We start from the raw sequence: 18,014 nt of genomic DNA on the forward strand, positions 1-18,014 counted from the left end.
CTGCTGGCTAAAGCAGGGACATTTTGAGTGTCAAAATAAATGATACTAATGAATTATAACCCACTGAATAAAATATGAATTCATGAGTTCATACCGATATATTTATCGATATAGATGAATATGAACAAATTTTTTAATGGGGGAGAAGAGAATCTCCCTTACAGCAGAATACCACTTAATAAATATAAGGTATGATGAAGTTAGAAAAATATCATCAGTGGATGCTAAGATGAATGAGTAATGGGTAAAAGTTGGATGAGGAACAGGATATTTACATAATCGCAAAACATCTCACCACAAATTACCTATTAAGTACAAAGGAAAAACAGTAACTCTTTCAGAGGAAAACATGGTAGATACCACCTTAGTCAAGAAATCAAAGCTAAACATCACCAATATAGGATAATGCACATCATGTGCTTCCAGTCATGATGCATTACGTATACATCATCACTTCAGTGGTATTCCTGCAAAAAATGTGTAACCTGAACCTAATTACGAGGAAACATGTGACAAATGCAAACTGAGGGACATTCCATTCTTAAAGAATCTACTTATACTCTCCAAAAAAGTCAAAGTCAAGAAATAAGAAAGGCTGAGGGATTGTTTCAGATTAAAGGAAACTAAAGAGACATGACAGCTAAATGAACTCAGGATCCTAAATTGGATCCTGGACAAGGAGAAAGACTAAAGCTTATAGTATCTTTTAAAGAGATATTATTGGGATAATTGTCAAACTGTGAATACCTTCTTTGGATTAGGTAATAGCATTTTTTAAAATTTACTTATTTTTTAATATTTATTTATTTAGGCTGCGCCGGGGCTTAGTTGTGGCATGTGGGATCTTTAGTTGCCGCATGCGGGCTCTTAGTTGTGGCATGTGGACTTCTTAGTTGTGGCATGCGGACTTCTTAGTTGCAGCACGCAGATTCTTAGTCGTGGCATGCATGTGGGATCTAGTTCCCCGACCAGAGATTGGAACCTGGGGCCCCTGTAGGTAATAGCGTTTTATCAGTGTTAAATTTCCTGATTTTGATAGCTATACTGTGGTTGAGTAATAGAATATTCTAGTCTTTAGAAATGCATACTAAAATATATAAGGGTAAAAGAGCATAATGTCTCCAACTTTCAAACATTTCAGAAAACACATGCATATATATATATATATATATATGCATATATGTATATATGCATGTAGAAAAATGATGAAGCAAATGAGGCAAAATATAAACAATCTGAGTACAAGGTATATAGGAGTTCCTTGTACTATTCCTGTAATTTTTATGTCAAAATCAAGGTTTCTAATTAAAATACAAAATTTAGAAAATGAAAAGGCTAATCACCTACAATCTCACCACTACCAACAAGTTTCCTATATTCATTTTTTCCACATTGCTTCTTCTAGTCCTTGTTTATGAGCACACATACATGGGTACAACTTTTACTTCTTTTAACTTCTTATATCACTTAGGGTTTTCACCTGTTGACTTAAACTTTCAAGCTAACTTAGACAATTTTCCATTAAAAAAGAAAAACTGGAGTGATCCAAATATGCCTCAACCAGGGAATGGATAAGCTGTGGTACATCCATACAAACGAATACCACTAAGCAATAAAAAGGAACAGATTACTCACACACAAAACATGAATGAATCTCAAATGCATTCAGCTAAGTGAAAGAAGCCAGACTCAAAGGCTTTTTGATTCTATTCACATGATATTCTGGAAAGGGGCAGAAAACAGATAGTGGTTGCCAAGGAATGGAGGACAGGGGGAAGGGTCGACTACAAAGGTGAACAAAGAATTCTGGTGGGTGATGCAATTGTTCTGTATCTTGATTATGGTGGTAGTTACTTGACTGTACATGTTTGTCAAAACTTTCAGAACTATGCACTAAACAGGTGGACTTTCACTGTATGTAAATTTTTATACCTTAATTAAAAATAGAAAAAACAAGCAGGGCTTCCCTGGTGGTGCAGTGGTTGAGAGTCCGCCTGCCGATGCAGGGTACACGGGTTCGTGCCCCGGTCTGGGAGGATCCCACATGCCGCGGAGCGGCTGGGTCCGTGAGCCATGGCCGCTGAGCCTGCGCGTCCGGAGCCTGTGCTCCACAACGGGGGAGGCCACAACAGTGAGAGGCCCGCGTACAGAAAAAAAAAAAAAAAAATAGAAAAAACAAAACAAAGTTGGGTTTAAAAACAGGTTTCACTTAACAGAATACAAAATGCAAATCTATCCTCAATCTGTGTCTTACATAAAATGAATAGGATGTTATAATACAGAGTCAATACTTATATTCAGAAGTGGTCTAAAGGAAAGTTTAACTGTAAATTAAATGCAATTGGTCACAGTTCTTAAATAAGACCGCTCCTCTTCATTTTCATGGTCCCTGTTGCAGCACTAAACATTTCTTATCCACACTACTGCAACTGCTTCCTAAGGATTCCTGGCCTCTGGTCCCTCCACCACTCAACTCAAAGTAATACCAGACTGATCTACCTAAAGTAAAGTGCGATATAATCACATAATCTTTTGCTAAAACTCATATTCTGTAGGATAAATTTCAAACTCCTCAGCATAACATTGGAAGCATTTCAAAACCTTGATCCAATCTACTGTTACAGCTGCAACTCCTGTCACCTATGTATTACTAACTCTGTCCCTCTAGCCAGGCACAACAAAATAATCCACCCTCTACCCACACAGGACAACCACTCTTATATTTTCAAATTGCGTACCTATGTACAGACCTGGGATGCCCTTCCTCTACACTTTTGCTGGGCAATCCTAGTCATCCCAGTTCAAATTTAGGTCCTTCATACTAATTTCTTCCTCTGGGCTTCTATAGCATTTTGAAAAAGGTATGTCTGCCTTCCGCATCTACTCAGAGGACCATACTTAGGGGCCTAAGCATATAGCAGCTGCTCCATCAAAGTTAGCTAAACGAGAAACTAAGGAAATCAGATCATGTGCAATCAGTACCTTAAAATTACTTTGTTTAAAACAAATCCTCATTTTAAAACTATATCTGCACCATCAGAGTTAGAATTATTTTCACAACTTTGGCCTTTGAAGTGGGATATGTTCTATCACTAAAACTATCAAAAATATCTTCAATATTGAAGCCAATTTCTTTCAGTCATTAATATATCATCTGGATTTGTTCATTCTTCTGGCTTCCCAGAAATATCAACTATAGTTATCGTGAACAATTCTATCTCCCAATTATTTAGTCTCCTGAAAATAAAAGAACTATGAGGAGGGACCTCCAAATTGGCAGGGGACTAAGATATGGAGATCACCTTCCTTCCCACAAATACATCAAAAATACATCTACATGTGGAACAACTCCTACAGAACACCTACTTAATGCTGGCAGAAGACCTCAGACTTCCCAAAAGGCAAGAAACTCCTCACGTACCTGGGTAGGGCAAAAAAAAAAAAGGAAAAACAGACACAAAAGAACAGGGACGGGACCTGCACCTCTGGGAGGGAGGTGTGAAGGAGGAAAGGTTTCCACACACTAGGAAACCCCTTCGTGGGCGGAGACTGAGGGTGGCGGAGGGGGGAAGCTTCGGAGCCACAGAGGAGAGCGCAGCAAGAGGGGTACGGAGGGCAAAGCGGAGAGATTCCCACACAGAGGATCGCTGCTGACCAGCACTCACCAGCCCGAGAGGCTTGTCTGCTCACCGGCTGGGACGGGTTGGGGCTGGGAGCTGAGGCTCAGGCTTCGGAGGGCAGACCCCAGGGAGAGGACTGGGGTTGGCTGCGTGAACGCAGCCTGAAGGGGGCTAGTGCGCCACGGCTAGCCGGGAGGGAGTCCAGGAAAAAGTTTGGAACTGCCTAAGAGTCAAGACACCATTGTTTCAGGGTGCGCAGAGGAGAGGGAATTCAGAGCACTGCCTAAACGAGCTCCAGAGATAGGTGCGAGCCACGGCTATCAGTGTGGACACCAGAGACTGGCACGAAATGCTAAGGCTGCTGCTGCAGACACCAAGAAGGCTGTGTGCAAGCACAGGTCACTATCCACACCTCTCCTCCTGGGAGCCTGTGCAGCCTGCCACTGCCAGGGTCCCGTGATGCTGGGACAACTTCCCCGGGAAAACACACGGCGCATTTCAGGCTGTTGCAATGTCGCGCTGGCCTCTGCCGCCACAGGCTCGCCCCGCAATCCGTACCCCTCCCTCCCGCAGCATGAGTGAGCCAGAGTCCCCTAATCAGCTGCTACTTTAACCCCGTCCTGTCTGGGCGAAGAACAGGCGTCCTCAGGCGACCTACACGCAGAGGCAGGGCCAAATCCAAAGCTGAACCCCAGGAGCTGTGCGAACAAAGAAGACAAAGGGAAATCTTTCCATGCAGCCTCAGGAGCAGCAGATTAAATCTCCACAATCACCTTGATGTACCCTGCATCTGTGGAATACCTGAACAGACAACGAACCATCCCAAAATTGAGGCAGTGGACCTGGGGAGCAACTGTAGACTTGGGGTTTGCTTTCTGCATCTAATTTGTTTCTGGTTTTATGTTTATTTTAGTATTTAGAGCTTATTATCATTGGTAGATTTGTTTATTGATTTGGTTGCCCTCTTCCTTTTTTTTTAATTTTTTTTTCCTTTTTCTCTTTTTGTGAGGGTGTATGTGTATGCTTCTTTGTGTGATTTTGTCTGTATAGCTTTGCTTTTACCATTTGTCCCAGAATTCTGTCTGTCCACTTTTTGTTTTGGTTTTGGTCTGTATACTTTTTAGCACTTGTTAACATTGGTGGATTTGTTTTTTGCTTTGGTTGTTCGCTTCTTTCTTTTTTTTATTACTTTTTTATTTTTAATAGTTTTTTTTAAAAAACTTTATTTTAATTATTTTTTCTTTCTTTCTTTCCTATTTTTACCTCCCTTTTCTTCTGAGGTGAGTGGGCTGACAGGGTCTTGGTGCTCTGGCCAGGTGTCAGCCCTGAGCCTCTGAGGTGGGGCAGCCAATTTCAGGACATTGGTCCACCAGAGACCTCCTGGCCCCATGTAATATCAAATGGCAAAAGCTCTCACAGAGGTTCCGTCTCAACGCTAAGACCCAGCTCCACTCAACAACCAGCAAGCTACAGTGCTGGACACCCTATGCCAAACAACTAGCAAGACAGGAACACAACCCTACCCATTACCACACAGGCTGCCTAAAATCATAGTAAGTTCACAGACACCCCAAAACACACCACCAGATTTAGTCCTGCTCAACAGAAAGACAAGATCCAGTTTCATCCACCAGAACACAGACACCAGGCCCCTCCACCAGGAAGCCTACAGAACCCACTGAACCAACCTTACCCACTGGGGGCAGACACCAGAAACAACGGGAACTAAGAACCTGCAGCCTGCAAAAAGTAGACCTCAAACACAGTAAGATAAGCAAAATGAGAAGACAGAGAAATACACAGCAGACGAAGGAGCAAGGTAAAAACCCGCCAGACCTAACAAATGAGGAGGAAATAGGCAGCCTACCTGAAAAAGAATTCAGAGTAATGATAGTAAAGATGATCCAAAATCTTGGAAATAGAATGGAGAAAATACAAGAAACCTTTTACAAGGACCTAGAAGAACTAAAGAGCAAACAAACAATGGTGAACAACATAATAAGTGAAATTAAAAATTCTCTAGAAGGAATCAATAGCAGAATAACTGAGGTAGAAGAACCGATAAGTGCCCTGGAAGATAAAAGAGTGGAAATAACTACCACAGAGTAGAATAAAGAAAAAAGAATGAAAAGAATCGAGGACAGTCTCAGAGACCTCTGGGACAACATTAAACACACCAACATTCGAATTATAGGGGTCCCAGAAGAAGAAGAGAAAAAAAAGTACTGAAAAAATATTTAAAGAGATTACAGTTAAAAAATTCCATTATATGGGAAAGGAAATAGTCAATTAAGTGCTGGAAGCACAGAGTGTACCGTAAAGGATAAATCCAAGGAGAAACACGCCAAGACACATATTCATCACACTATCAAAAATTAAATACAAAGGAAAAATATTAAAAGCAGCAAGGGAAAAGCAACAAATAACATACAAGGGAATCCCCATAAGGTTAACAGCTGATCTTTCAGCAGAAACTCTGCAAGCCAGAAGGGAGTGGCAGGACATATTTAAATAAGTGATGAAAGGGAAAAACCTACAACCAAGATTACTCTACCCAGCAAGGATCTCATTCAGATTTGCCGGAGAAATTAAAACATTTACAAACAAGGAAAAGCTAAGAGAATTCAGCACCACCAAACCAGCTTTACAACAAAAACTAAAGGAACTTCTCTAGGCAGGAAACACAAGAGAAGGAAAAGACCTACAATAACAAACCCAAAACAATTAAGAAAATGGTAACAGGAACATACATATCGATAATAACCTTGAATGTAAATGGATTAAAACCTCCAACCAAAAGACACAGACTGGCTGAATGCATACAAAAACAAGACCCATATATATGCTGTCTACAAGAGACCCACTTCAGACCTAGGGACACAAACAGACTGAAAATGAAGGGATGGAAAAAGATATTCCATGCAAATGAAATTCAGAAGAAAGCTGGTGTAGCAATTCTCATATCAGACAGAATAGACTTTAAAATAAGGACTATTACAAGAGACAAAGAAGGACACTACATAATGATCAAGAGATCAATACAAGAAGATATTAACAATTGTAAATATTTATGCACACAACATAGGAGCACCTCAATATATAAGGCAAATGCTAACAGCCATAAAAGGGGAAATCGACAGTAACACAATCATAGTAGGGGACTTTAACACCCCTCTTTCACCAATGGACAGATCATCCAAAATGAAAATAAATAACGAAACACAAACTTTAAATGACACATTAAACAAGATGGACTTAATTGATATTTACAGGACATTCCATCCAAAAACAACAGAATACACTTGCTTCTCAAGTGCTCATGGAACATTCTCCAGGATAGGTCATATCCTGGGTCACAAATCAAGCCTAGGTAAACTTCAGAAAATTGAAATCCTATCAAGTATCTTTTCCGGCTACAACATTATGAGACTAGATATCAATTACACGAAAAAATCTGTAACAAATACAAACACATACAGGCTAAACAACAAACTACTAAATAACCAAGAGATCACTGAAGAAATCAAAGAGGAAATCAGAAAATACCTAGAAACAAATGACAACGAAAACACGATGACTCAAAACCTACGGGATGCAGCAAAAGCAGTTCTAAAAGGGAAGTTTATAGCAATACAATCCTACCTCAAGAAGCAAGAAACATCTCAAATAAACAACCTAAACTTACACCTAAAGTAATCAGAGATAAGAGGAACAAAAAACTGTCAAAGTTAGCAGAAGAAAAGAAATCATAAAGATCAGATCAGAAATAAATGAAAAAGCAATGAAGGAAACGATAGCAAAGATCAATAAAACTAAACACTGGTTCTTTGAGAAAATAAACCAAATTGATAAACCATTAGCCAGACTCATCAAGAAAAAAAGGGAGAAGGCTCAAATCAATAAAATTAGAAATGAAGCAGGAGGAGTAGCAACTGACACTGCAGAAATGCAAAGGATCATGAGAGATTACTACAAGCAACTATACGCCAAAAAAATGGACAACCTGAAAGAAACGGACAAATTCTTAGAAAAGCACAACTTCCAAGACTGAACCAGGAAGAAACAGAAAATAAAAACAGACCAATCATGACCACTAAAACTGAAACTATGATTAAAAATCTTCCAACAAGGGCTTCCCTGGTGGCGCAGTGGTTGAGAGTCTGCCTAACGATGCAGGGGACACGGGTTCATGCCCCGGTCTGGGAAGATCCCACATGCCGCAGAGCGACTAGGCCCGTGAGCCATGGCTGCAGAGCCTGTGCGTCCGGAGCCTGTGCTCCGCAATGGGAGAGACCACAACAGTGAGAGGCCCGCGTAACATAAAAAAAAAAAAATCTTCCAACACACAAAAGTCCAGGACCAGATGGCTTCACAGGCAAATTCTACCAAACATTTAGAGAAGAGCTAACACCTATCCTTCTCAAACTCTTCCAAAATATAGCAGAGGAAGGAACACTCCCAAACTCATTCTACGAGGCCACCATCAGTCTGATACCAAAACCAGACAAAGATGTCACACAAAAAGAAAACTACAGACCAATATCACTGATGAACATAGATGTAAAAATCCTGAACAACAACAACAAAATACTAGCAAACAGAATCCAAAAGCACATTAAAAGGATCATACACCATGATCAAGTGGGGTTTATCCCAGGAATGAAAGGATTCTTCACTATACACAAATCAATCAATGTGATACATCATATTAACAAACTGAAGGATAAAAACCATATGATCATCTCAATAGATGCAGAAAAAGCTTTTGACAAAATTCAACACCCATTTAAGATAAAAACCCTCCAGAAAGTAGGCATAGAGGGAACTTACCTCAACATAATAAAGGCCATATATAGCAAACCCATAGCCAGCATTGTTCTCAATGGTGAAAAACTGAAACCATTCCCTCTAAGATCAGGAACAAGACAAGGTTGCCCACTCTCACCACTATTATTCAACATAGTTTTGGAAGTTTTAGCCACAACAATCAGAGAAGAAAAAGAAATAAAAGGAATCCTAGTCAGTAAAGAAGAAGTAAAACTGTCACTGTTTGCAGATGACATGATACTATACATAGAGAATCCTAAACATGCTACCAGAAAACTACTAAAGCTAATCAATGAATTTGGTAGAGTAGCAGGATACAAAATTAAGGCACAGAAATCTCTTGCATCCCTATACACTAATGATGAAAAATCTGAAAGAGAAATTAAAGAAACACTCCCATTTACCATTGCAACAAAAAGAATAAAATACCTAGGAATAAACCTACCTGTGGAGACAAAAGACATGTATGGAGAAAATTATAAGACACTGATGAAAGAAATTAAAGAAATTAAAGAAATTAAAGATGATACAAAAAGATGGAGGGATATATCATGTTCTTGGATGGAAGAATCAACATTGTGAAAATGACTATACTACCCAAAGCAATCTACAGATTCAGTGCAACCTCTATCAAACTACCAATGGCATTTTTCACAGAACTAGAACAAAAAATTTCACAATTTGTATGGAGACACAAAAGACCCCGAATAGCCAAAGCAATCTTAAGGAAGAAAAATGGAGCTGGAGGAATCAGGCTCCCTGACTTCAGACTATATTACAAAGCTACTGTAATCAAGACAGTATGGTACTGGCACAAAAACAGAAATATAGATCAATGGAACAGGATAGAAAGCTCAGAGATCTACCGACGCATATATGATCACCTTACCTTTGATAAAGGAGGCAAGAATACACAATGGAGAAAAGACAGCCTCTTCAATAAGTGGTGCTGTGAAAACTGGACAGCTACATGTAAAAGACTGAAATTAGAACACTCCCTAACACCATACACAAAAATAAACTCAAAATGAATTAAAGACCTAAATGTAAGCCCAGACACCATCAAACTCTTAGAGGGAAACATAGGCAGAACACTCTGTGACATAAATCACAGCAAGATCCGTTTTGATCCACCTCCTAGAAAGAAAAACAAAAATAACAAATGGGACCTAATGAAAGTTAAAAGTTTTTGCACAGCAAAGGAAACTATAAACAGGACAAAAAGACAATCCTCAGAATGGGAGAAAATATTTGCAAATGAAGCAACTGACAAAGGATTAATCTCCAAAATATACAAGCAGTTCATGCTGCTCAATATCAGAAAAACAAATAACCCAATCCAAAAATGGGCAGAAGACCTAAATAGACATTTCTCCAAAGAAGATATACAGATTGCCAACAAACACATGAAAGGACGCTCAACATCACTAATCATTAGAGAAATGCAAATCAAAACTACAATTAGATATCACTTCATGCTGGTCAGAATGGCCATCATCAAAAAATCTACAAACAATAAATGCTGGAGAGGGTGTGGAGAAAAGGGAACCCTCTTGTACTGTTGGTGGGAGTGTAAATTGATACAGCCACTGTAGAGAACAGTATGGAGGTTCCTTTAAAAAACTAAAGATAGAACTACCATATGACCCAGCAATCCCACTATGGGCACACACCCTGAGAAAACCATACTTCACAAAGAGTCATGCACCACAATGTTCACTGCAGCACTATTTACGATAGCCAGGACGTGGAAGCAACCTAAGTGCCCATCGACAGATGAATGGATAAAGATATGGCACATATATACAATGGAATATTACTCAGCCATAAAAAGAAACAAAACTGAGTTATTTGCAGTGAGGTGGATGGACCTAGAGACTGTCATACAGAGTGAAGTGAGAAAGAGAAAAACAAATAACATATGCTAATACATGTATATGGAATCTAAAGAAAAAACAACAAAAATGGTTCTGAAGAACCTAGGGGCAGGACAGGAATAAAGATGGAGACGTAGAGAATGGACTTGAGGACACGGGGAGGGGAAGTATAAGGTGGGATGAAGTGAGAGAGTAGCACTGACATATATACACTACCAAATGTAAAACAGACAGCTAATGGGAAGCAGCTGCATAGCACAGGGAGATCAGCTCGGTGCTTTGTGTCCCCCCAGAGGGGTGGGATAGGGAGGGTGGGAGGGAGATTCAAGAGGGAGGAGACATGGGGATATATGTATACATAAAGCTGATTCACTTTGTTGTACAGCAGAAACTAACACACCATTGTAAAGCAATTATACTCCAATAAAGATATTAAAAAAATAACTATGAGAATTCCATGTTTAAAATAGAATTTATTGCCCTACATGCATAATCTTCTATTCTGAGCAAATTAGACAGCTATACTAATATTCTGACTCTGGTAGCTCTTTATAGTTTGGCTTTTACTGAGGGTTTTCAACTCCGAATATGAACTACATGGAATACCAGAGGATGATACAGAACCAATGAATCAGATTTAGGAGGAAACTTAAAATTCAACGTCTTAACATCTTTTTATTTGATGCAATTCAATAAACATTTACTCACTTTGAGAGAGATCCTCAGAGGGGTTAGGAGAATCAAAGTCTTAGATCTCAAGGATTTCACATAACAAACAGGATACAAAACAAGGTAGATACTGTACAACTAAACAAAAATTGGATAGGGACCCAAAAGTTACAAAGTGCTGTGGATATTCAAAGGGAGATGGTACCTAAGATTGGCCTTAATTGGAAGTTAGAATTTTCACACAGAACTAATATTCCAGGCATGAAAGAAGAAAGGATAGAGAGAAGAGATTCAAGAGTTTACAAAACATGAGAATATAACGGACTCTGTAAAAAAGTGTTCACATATCCTTTGTGGAACCAAAAGTGTGAAAAAATGAATACATAATTACCAAGAACTTCAGGAGAGAAAAAGGAGCCAATTAGTGTTGAAAGCTACAGCAGGGTTAAGAGAATAAAGATAGAAATTATCAAGAATGTATCATAATCAGGTCATTGGTGGCCTTACCTGACCTCAGTGGTGAGATCAGAAACTAAAGACATTTCAGAGTAGAAAAACAAAAGTGGCTCAATATAAAAGGCTCATCATGAAAGAGAATAATTAAGGTAAGGAGAAAAACAGAGTTTTAGAATATGGAAGACCTGAACATGTTTGATGACAGAGCGAAAGGAGTCAACAGAAAGGTAAAAATAGAAAGATTCAAACGAAAGAAGGTATACTTAATATTTGGAACAAAGTTACAGAAAGTGGTTGGAAACAAAAGCATGCAAAGAGGAAAGATGGGCCTTGGAAAGGAAAAGGGACTTTTTTCCTCTGGGAAAAAAGGATGAGCATTTCTCTGAGAAAAAAGGATGAGCATTTCTCTGAGAGAAGAGCAAGGAAGTTGAGGGATCCTGAAAAGGCTTGAAAAGAAAGTGCCTGGAAATCTTAGGAGCACAGGCATTTGACAAGGGCAGGAAGAAAATCAGCAGGAGACAAATAGAAAGGATTCTAGCAGCAGTGAGGGCTTAGCTGGATTCAGAAACAGAAATCTGCGGAGATACAATCAGCATATTTGATGACTTTCTCCCAATAACCTCAGAAGCCCGGGACGCTAGGGGGAGAAAGCAAATTGTGGGAAAGGAAACCAAAAAATGACTTGCCTGAAATAAAATTACTCAAGTTGGCAGGGCTGAGACAAGTGCCCAGCCAGCTCTGGCTTCTAGTTCAGCACTCTCCTTTGACTATGCTGCCTTCTTTTTAAACAAAACTTTCCTAAAGATGGTTAAGTTTAAAAGTTAATTGCCAGTTTTAAAGTTTTAAAACCATGCTATTAAAGCAAGGTAATGAAATAGTTGTTCTTTGAGCACTAACACAATAAAATTAGGACTTTTTTTTACTTGTATAACGTCATCAGTTGTGAAAAGTCAGAAGGGTTCATTGCCAGACAAAACCCAGAATGTCACTTACCTGGCAGCTTCAGGAAAACCCATCTTGTACAGCGTGACAACTACTGCTCCTCCAAGGCCTAAATTATGCTGCAGAGCAACCTTTGCACCAGGAACTTGCCTTTTTCCGGCTTCCCCTCTCAGCTGCCAGCAGAGTTCAGCGCACTGAGCCAGACCTAACAAATCGAACGCAGAACAGTCAGATTCCGTTGGTTTAGAAAGCTAAAGGCAGACAAGGGCTAACGTTTAATTGTGACTTTTAACTAAACCATTTTATTCAGCCAAGACGACGTTTGCCTAAGTAAGAACTTCTCTTAAAAGCCTGGAGGGTTTTTGCAGCTAGCTATTTTTTCTCCCTAAGTAATCTCTGTATTTAGACAATATTCAGGCTTCAGAAATTCCTTGTGCTCTTTAAATTTATCCAACCTGCCATTTTTTGGCAATGTTGAAAGAGAAAACACTGAATATACCGTTCTCTGGCTGACGCAAAACAGCATAAAATAATTTAATTTTACCATTTTTAATGTATCTAAAGAATATAATCTAGGACTTGGGAGTTGACTTTCCCTAAAATATTTAGCTGGTATGGGAAATTTTCCTATTATTCTCCTCAAAAAGTTCCTAGAAAGAATGTTTTCTAGACTAGCTATTCACAGCTATTCCAAAAATAGCACTGGATTCACAAAAATAACATTTTGTCCTCTGGATAATAAAATCAGAGATTTTTAGAGCTGGAGAGAACTAAATAATGTTGAAACCAAACCCCCCTAAAACTGAGTTCCCTTACCGAGTTTATGATTAATCTCTCTATCCAAAACTTTATTCCCTTACTTGTCTCCTCTGACCTCAATCCCTTTCTTGTCCCCTCAATTCTGTGCTAACTGAACACTAATTAATCAGAGTCAGTTGACTAAGATTGCTGTTGATAATAACATCGTTACTGTATTCAGTAACGATGTATTCAGTTACTGTTACTAGTTAACTGTTACTGTTAACGATGTTGTTAATAACATCGTTACTGTATTCAGTAACATTCGTTACTGTATTGCTGTTGTAGATACCATCATACAAACTCAAGTTGTTTTTCCAGGCAAGATGAGCTCACAACCCCCAGAGCCATGGACCACCTGGCCAGAGAATCATAAACCAGACACATTCTGACTCCCAAAACCATGATTAAGAAATGTCACACATATACACACTACTATATATAAAATAGATAACTAATAAGAACCTACTGTATAGCACAGGGAACTCTACTCAATACTCTGTAATGATCTATATGGGAAAAGAATCTAAAGGAGTGGATATATGTATAACTGATACACTTTGCTGTACAGCAGAAACTAATACAACATTGTAAATCAACTATACTCCAATAAAAATTAATTACTAAAAAAAATACACGTGTTCAATAATGAAAGAGAAATGTCACAGAAATGTCTTGAGACGATGATTAATTACAGTTTCCTTGTTCTTCCCCTTTAAAACATCCTTAACTCAAAGACCAAGATGGAGTGGATCTGAGACTTGTCTCCCACTCCCTTTCTTGGCGCCCTGCAAATAAACCCTTACTTTGCTGCAAACACCCACTATCAGAGTTTGCTTTCTGTGCCAAGCCATGGGCACAGGAGCCCTTGCTTAGTTACAAAGGTAGCAATGAGAAACTGTAAAATTAAGTAATTTGTGAATGGTCACAAAGCAGGCTAATTTCAGAGTTGAGATTAGAAGCCAAGTCTCCTGATTTACATTTGTTTTTCTCCCACACCAGCTATTCAAGGATAGTTTAGTTAAGAATGTTGGATAGACTGGTTTCATCGTTCCAGAAGCAGAGCAAACTGGTCTACCTATAAAGTCTTTTCTTCCACCTACACCCCCAATCACAAGGTCTGATTCCCGAATACCTATGACAGTTTTCTGTATAACCCCAACCTTCTCAAGAAATTTAACTGCCATTTCTCCTTTCTAAGCAATGTCTACATATTTTTACAGAATATATATTTTAAATACTGTTTTAAAATAGGTAATTCTACATCTTGTAATGAATTTTTGAATTGTGAACATTTTGAATATTAAGGTCAAAGTGAATAATTCTACTAATATATCCAAACTTTGGGGCAATCAGTTTTACTTGAAATCTGCCATACAAAAAGCTTAAACATTTATGAATACATAAGACCAAAAAAAGTATTCAGACTGGTCTTATGTATATGTGGGTGGGGAAATAGGGCTAGTTCTCTTCCGCAAAGAGTAAATATACATAGTTTATAAATATTTGAGAAAAATACTCAACTTTACCTTGATCAAATAGAAAGATACTGTTTTAACCAATCACATTGGTCAGGATGTTTATAAATGGAGGTAATCAATGCTGGGGAGACTATGGCATGACAGCCACCTTCATACAGTAAGGGTAAAAGTTCAAACTGGTACAACCTTTTTGGAAAGCAATGTAAAAAATTATTAAGAGCATTAAAAATGCCTTGAAAACCATTCTATGGAAATAATCAAGCATAGGAAAAGTCTTACACACAAAGCTATCTGTTTATCACTTTCTTAGAACAGTGAAAAACTAGATAATCTACGAGTGAAATAACTGGCGAATGGTTATATGAATTATGACCTATCCATATGACAAAGTACTATGTTCCTATTTAAAATGATGTATCCAAAAATTTTAATAATTTAGGAAAATGTTTATGATATAATCTTAGTAAAAAAATGCAAGGAACCCTTTAGATATTCATCTACCCATCCATCCAACAAATATTTACTGAATGCCTAATATGTGCTGACACTGCTCAAGGCTCAGAAGATCTAATAAATAAGATAGGCATATAAAGGTACACAGCCTACTTAAGGAATAGAAAGTTAAGTGAATGAGGCTAGAGAGTGCTCAAGACAGCCAGTGAGAGTGAGACAGAAGGGGGTGAAAAGGGAGAGAGGGAGTTGGGGGAGGGAGGCAGGCAGAAGGGGAGAGAGTGAGGGGGAGAGGAGGAGGGAGAGAGAGAACATGAATGTACTGGAAGCACCAGATTTTGCAATAATCTCAGTCACACCATACGACTGATACTGTAGAAGATGTGGTATACTGTGTTAAATCTCTACTCATGATTTGCTAAACTCACTTCTGGCAAAAAAAGGAAGAAGGGAGGGAGGGAATAAAGATCCATGTTAACTTATTTATTCACTTTTAACAAAAGACGACAGTGAGAAAACATACTGATTATATGAGTTTTCTCGTTATCTGCTTTCAGAATAACCTGGCATTTCTTGCATTTCTAGAATCTAGATTTGTGAAGGGTGGAAGTCAAAAGTTGGCCTCAGAAATCTACTTGCCAAAAAGACGCAGAAGATAGTTATGAAAGCATAAACTATTATGAGCAACACATTTTAAAATTTTTCCTTCCTTGGATAACTTCTGGCACTGAATTAAAAACCGTATTTTTCCTCTCCTTGGGAAAAAAAAAAAACTATCAAACATGAACACGATATATTCATAAATTGTGGAGGGAGACAGGAATGGGCATCCTGTCAAAGTAGTATATTCAAACACTAATGTCCTTCTTAAAGTCTCTTACGAAGGGGAAAAAATTTTTTTAACCTTGTTACTTCATTTTACTACCATCTTGCTGCAAAAATTTCCTAACAAGATGTTGGTCAATCTTTTAATACAAAAATAATTAGCCTAGGACTCAGCTACATAGTTATATAGTCTGGTTGCTACTGAAAATAAGCTATTCAAATATGTATCAAGCACTCCACTAAGTACTGAAGATACAAAGAATTCACAGTGTAATATGAAGTGCTAATAAAGATAAGTACTAAGTGCTATGAAAATCCACAGAATGGAAAAACTACAGGGAATAATATCTTGAGATATTACCCGAGGTCTTTTCTTCCTCCTGCTTCCTTGAACCCATAGCTCTTCCTATACCATTAAGACAGTCAAGTACAAAAAGTCATAATTTAGCTTTAGTTTCAAATTAGACATCTAAAGACCTTAGCATAAACAGCATAAAAAAGCATGTTTTTCTATTGTTGGAGGCTGGCTTTTTGAGAAAGCAAAGATTTTTGAGCTTTAAAGGGCAAAAAGCGTTAATGGACTCAGCATACACTGAAAAATGCACATTTATTAAGATCAGTTTTTCCCTCCAAAAGTTATAAAATTATCAACCTAGAATGCTATCAAAAGTACAATATATTTCAAGAACAAAAGTAACAAGGATATTTTCAGACAAAATAAGCTGAAAGAATTCATCACCATACTGTAACACCCACACTATAAATGTTAAAGGAAATCCTTTAGGCAGTAAGAAAATGATAGCAGATGAAATATGAATTTACACAAAGGAATGAAGTGGTAACTACATTTATCTTAAATAGATAAGGTTTCTTATTGTTTAATCTCTTTAGGAGATAACTGATTATTTAAACAAAAATAATTTCTTGTGGGGTTTAAAACATATGTAAAAGAAAAATTTACAACTACAGTATTATAAGGCCTGGACAGGAAAAATGGAAGTATACTGTTGTAAGGTTCTTTTACTATTAGTGAGCTCGTATAATAACACTTGAAGATAGGCTATGATAATAAAGGTAAAATGGAGAAATAAAAAATAATCCAAAAGTAGGATGATAAAAAGAGAGAAATGGGAATAAAGGACAGCTGGGACAAAGAGAACACAAATAGCCATACTAATAATCATATCAAATATAAATAGTCTAAACACCCCAATCAAAGACAGAGATTGTCAGTGTGGAGAAAAAAAACAAGACCCAACAACTAAATGCTGCCAATGCACTTTAAACATAAAATCACAAATAGGCTAAAACTAAAAAGATAGAAAAAGATATACCATGTTAGCAGCACTAGTTAAAATCTGAAAGCTGGAGTGGCCATATTAAATCAGCCAAAGCAGATTTCAGAGCCAAGACTTGCCAGAGCAAAGAAGGCCATTTCATGAAGATAAAGGGGAAAACATAAAACTGTCTTTATTCACAGATAATATGATTGTCTATATAGAAAACCTGATGCAGTTTTTAAACAACTACTAGGATTAATAAGTGAGTTTTAGCAAGGCTATAAGATGAATAAACAAAAATTGATTGTATTTCTACATATTAGTAATGAAAGCTTGAAACTGAAAAAATACTATTAAATACTAAATACTAAATACTATTCACAATAGCATCAAAAATATGAAATACTTAGGGGTAAATCTGACAAATATTTACTCCTAAGTATTTACCCCATAATCTGACAAATATGTGCAAGACTTGTACAGTGAAAACTATATTTCTGAAAAAAGACTTTTTAAAATAAATAAATGGAGACATATATTTTGTTTATGAGTCAGAAGATTCACTATTGTTTGAACCTCAATTCTCCCCCAGATAAATCTATACATTCAACATAATCCTAAAAAAAATCCCAGGAAAATTTTTTGTAGAAATCAACAAGCTTATTCTAAAATTTCTATAAAAATACAAAGGAGCTAGAATAGCCAAACAACTCTAAAAAAGAAGAATTAAGTTGGGGGGCTAAGGCTACCTAATATCAAGAACAATTACAAAGGTACAGTAATCAAAAC

General features: G+C 37.7%; 1 protein-coding gene across 6 annotated transcripts in view; it reads right to left on the minus strand.

The window, feature by feature from the left end:
* The window catches only part of SCP2 (sterol carrier protein 2), a 163,093-nt gene that overhangs the window by 41,237 nt on the left and 103,842 nt on the right, over positions 1-18,014 (minus strand). For all 6 annotated transcript variants that reach the window (XM_027108508.1, XM_027108509.1, XM_027108513.1 and 3 more), the window contains one exon: positions 12,443-12,596. In XM_027108508.1, the coding sequence (XP_026964309.1) occupies positions 12,443-12,596 (154 nt within the window). The remainder of the gene's footprint in view (positions 1-12,442; positions 12,597-18,014) is intronic.

Source organism: Aethalodelphis obliquidens, unplaced genomic scaffold, assembly GCF_003676395.1.
Source record: "Aethalodelphis obliquidens isolate GAN/ISIS:26980383/991018 unplaced genomic scaffold, ASM367639v1 scaffold9, whole genome shotgun sequence".
Taxonomy (NCBI): Eukaryota; Metazoa; Chordata; class Mammalia; order Artiodactyla; family Delphinidae; genus Aethalodelphis; species Aethalodelphis obliquidens.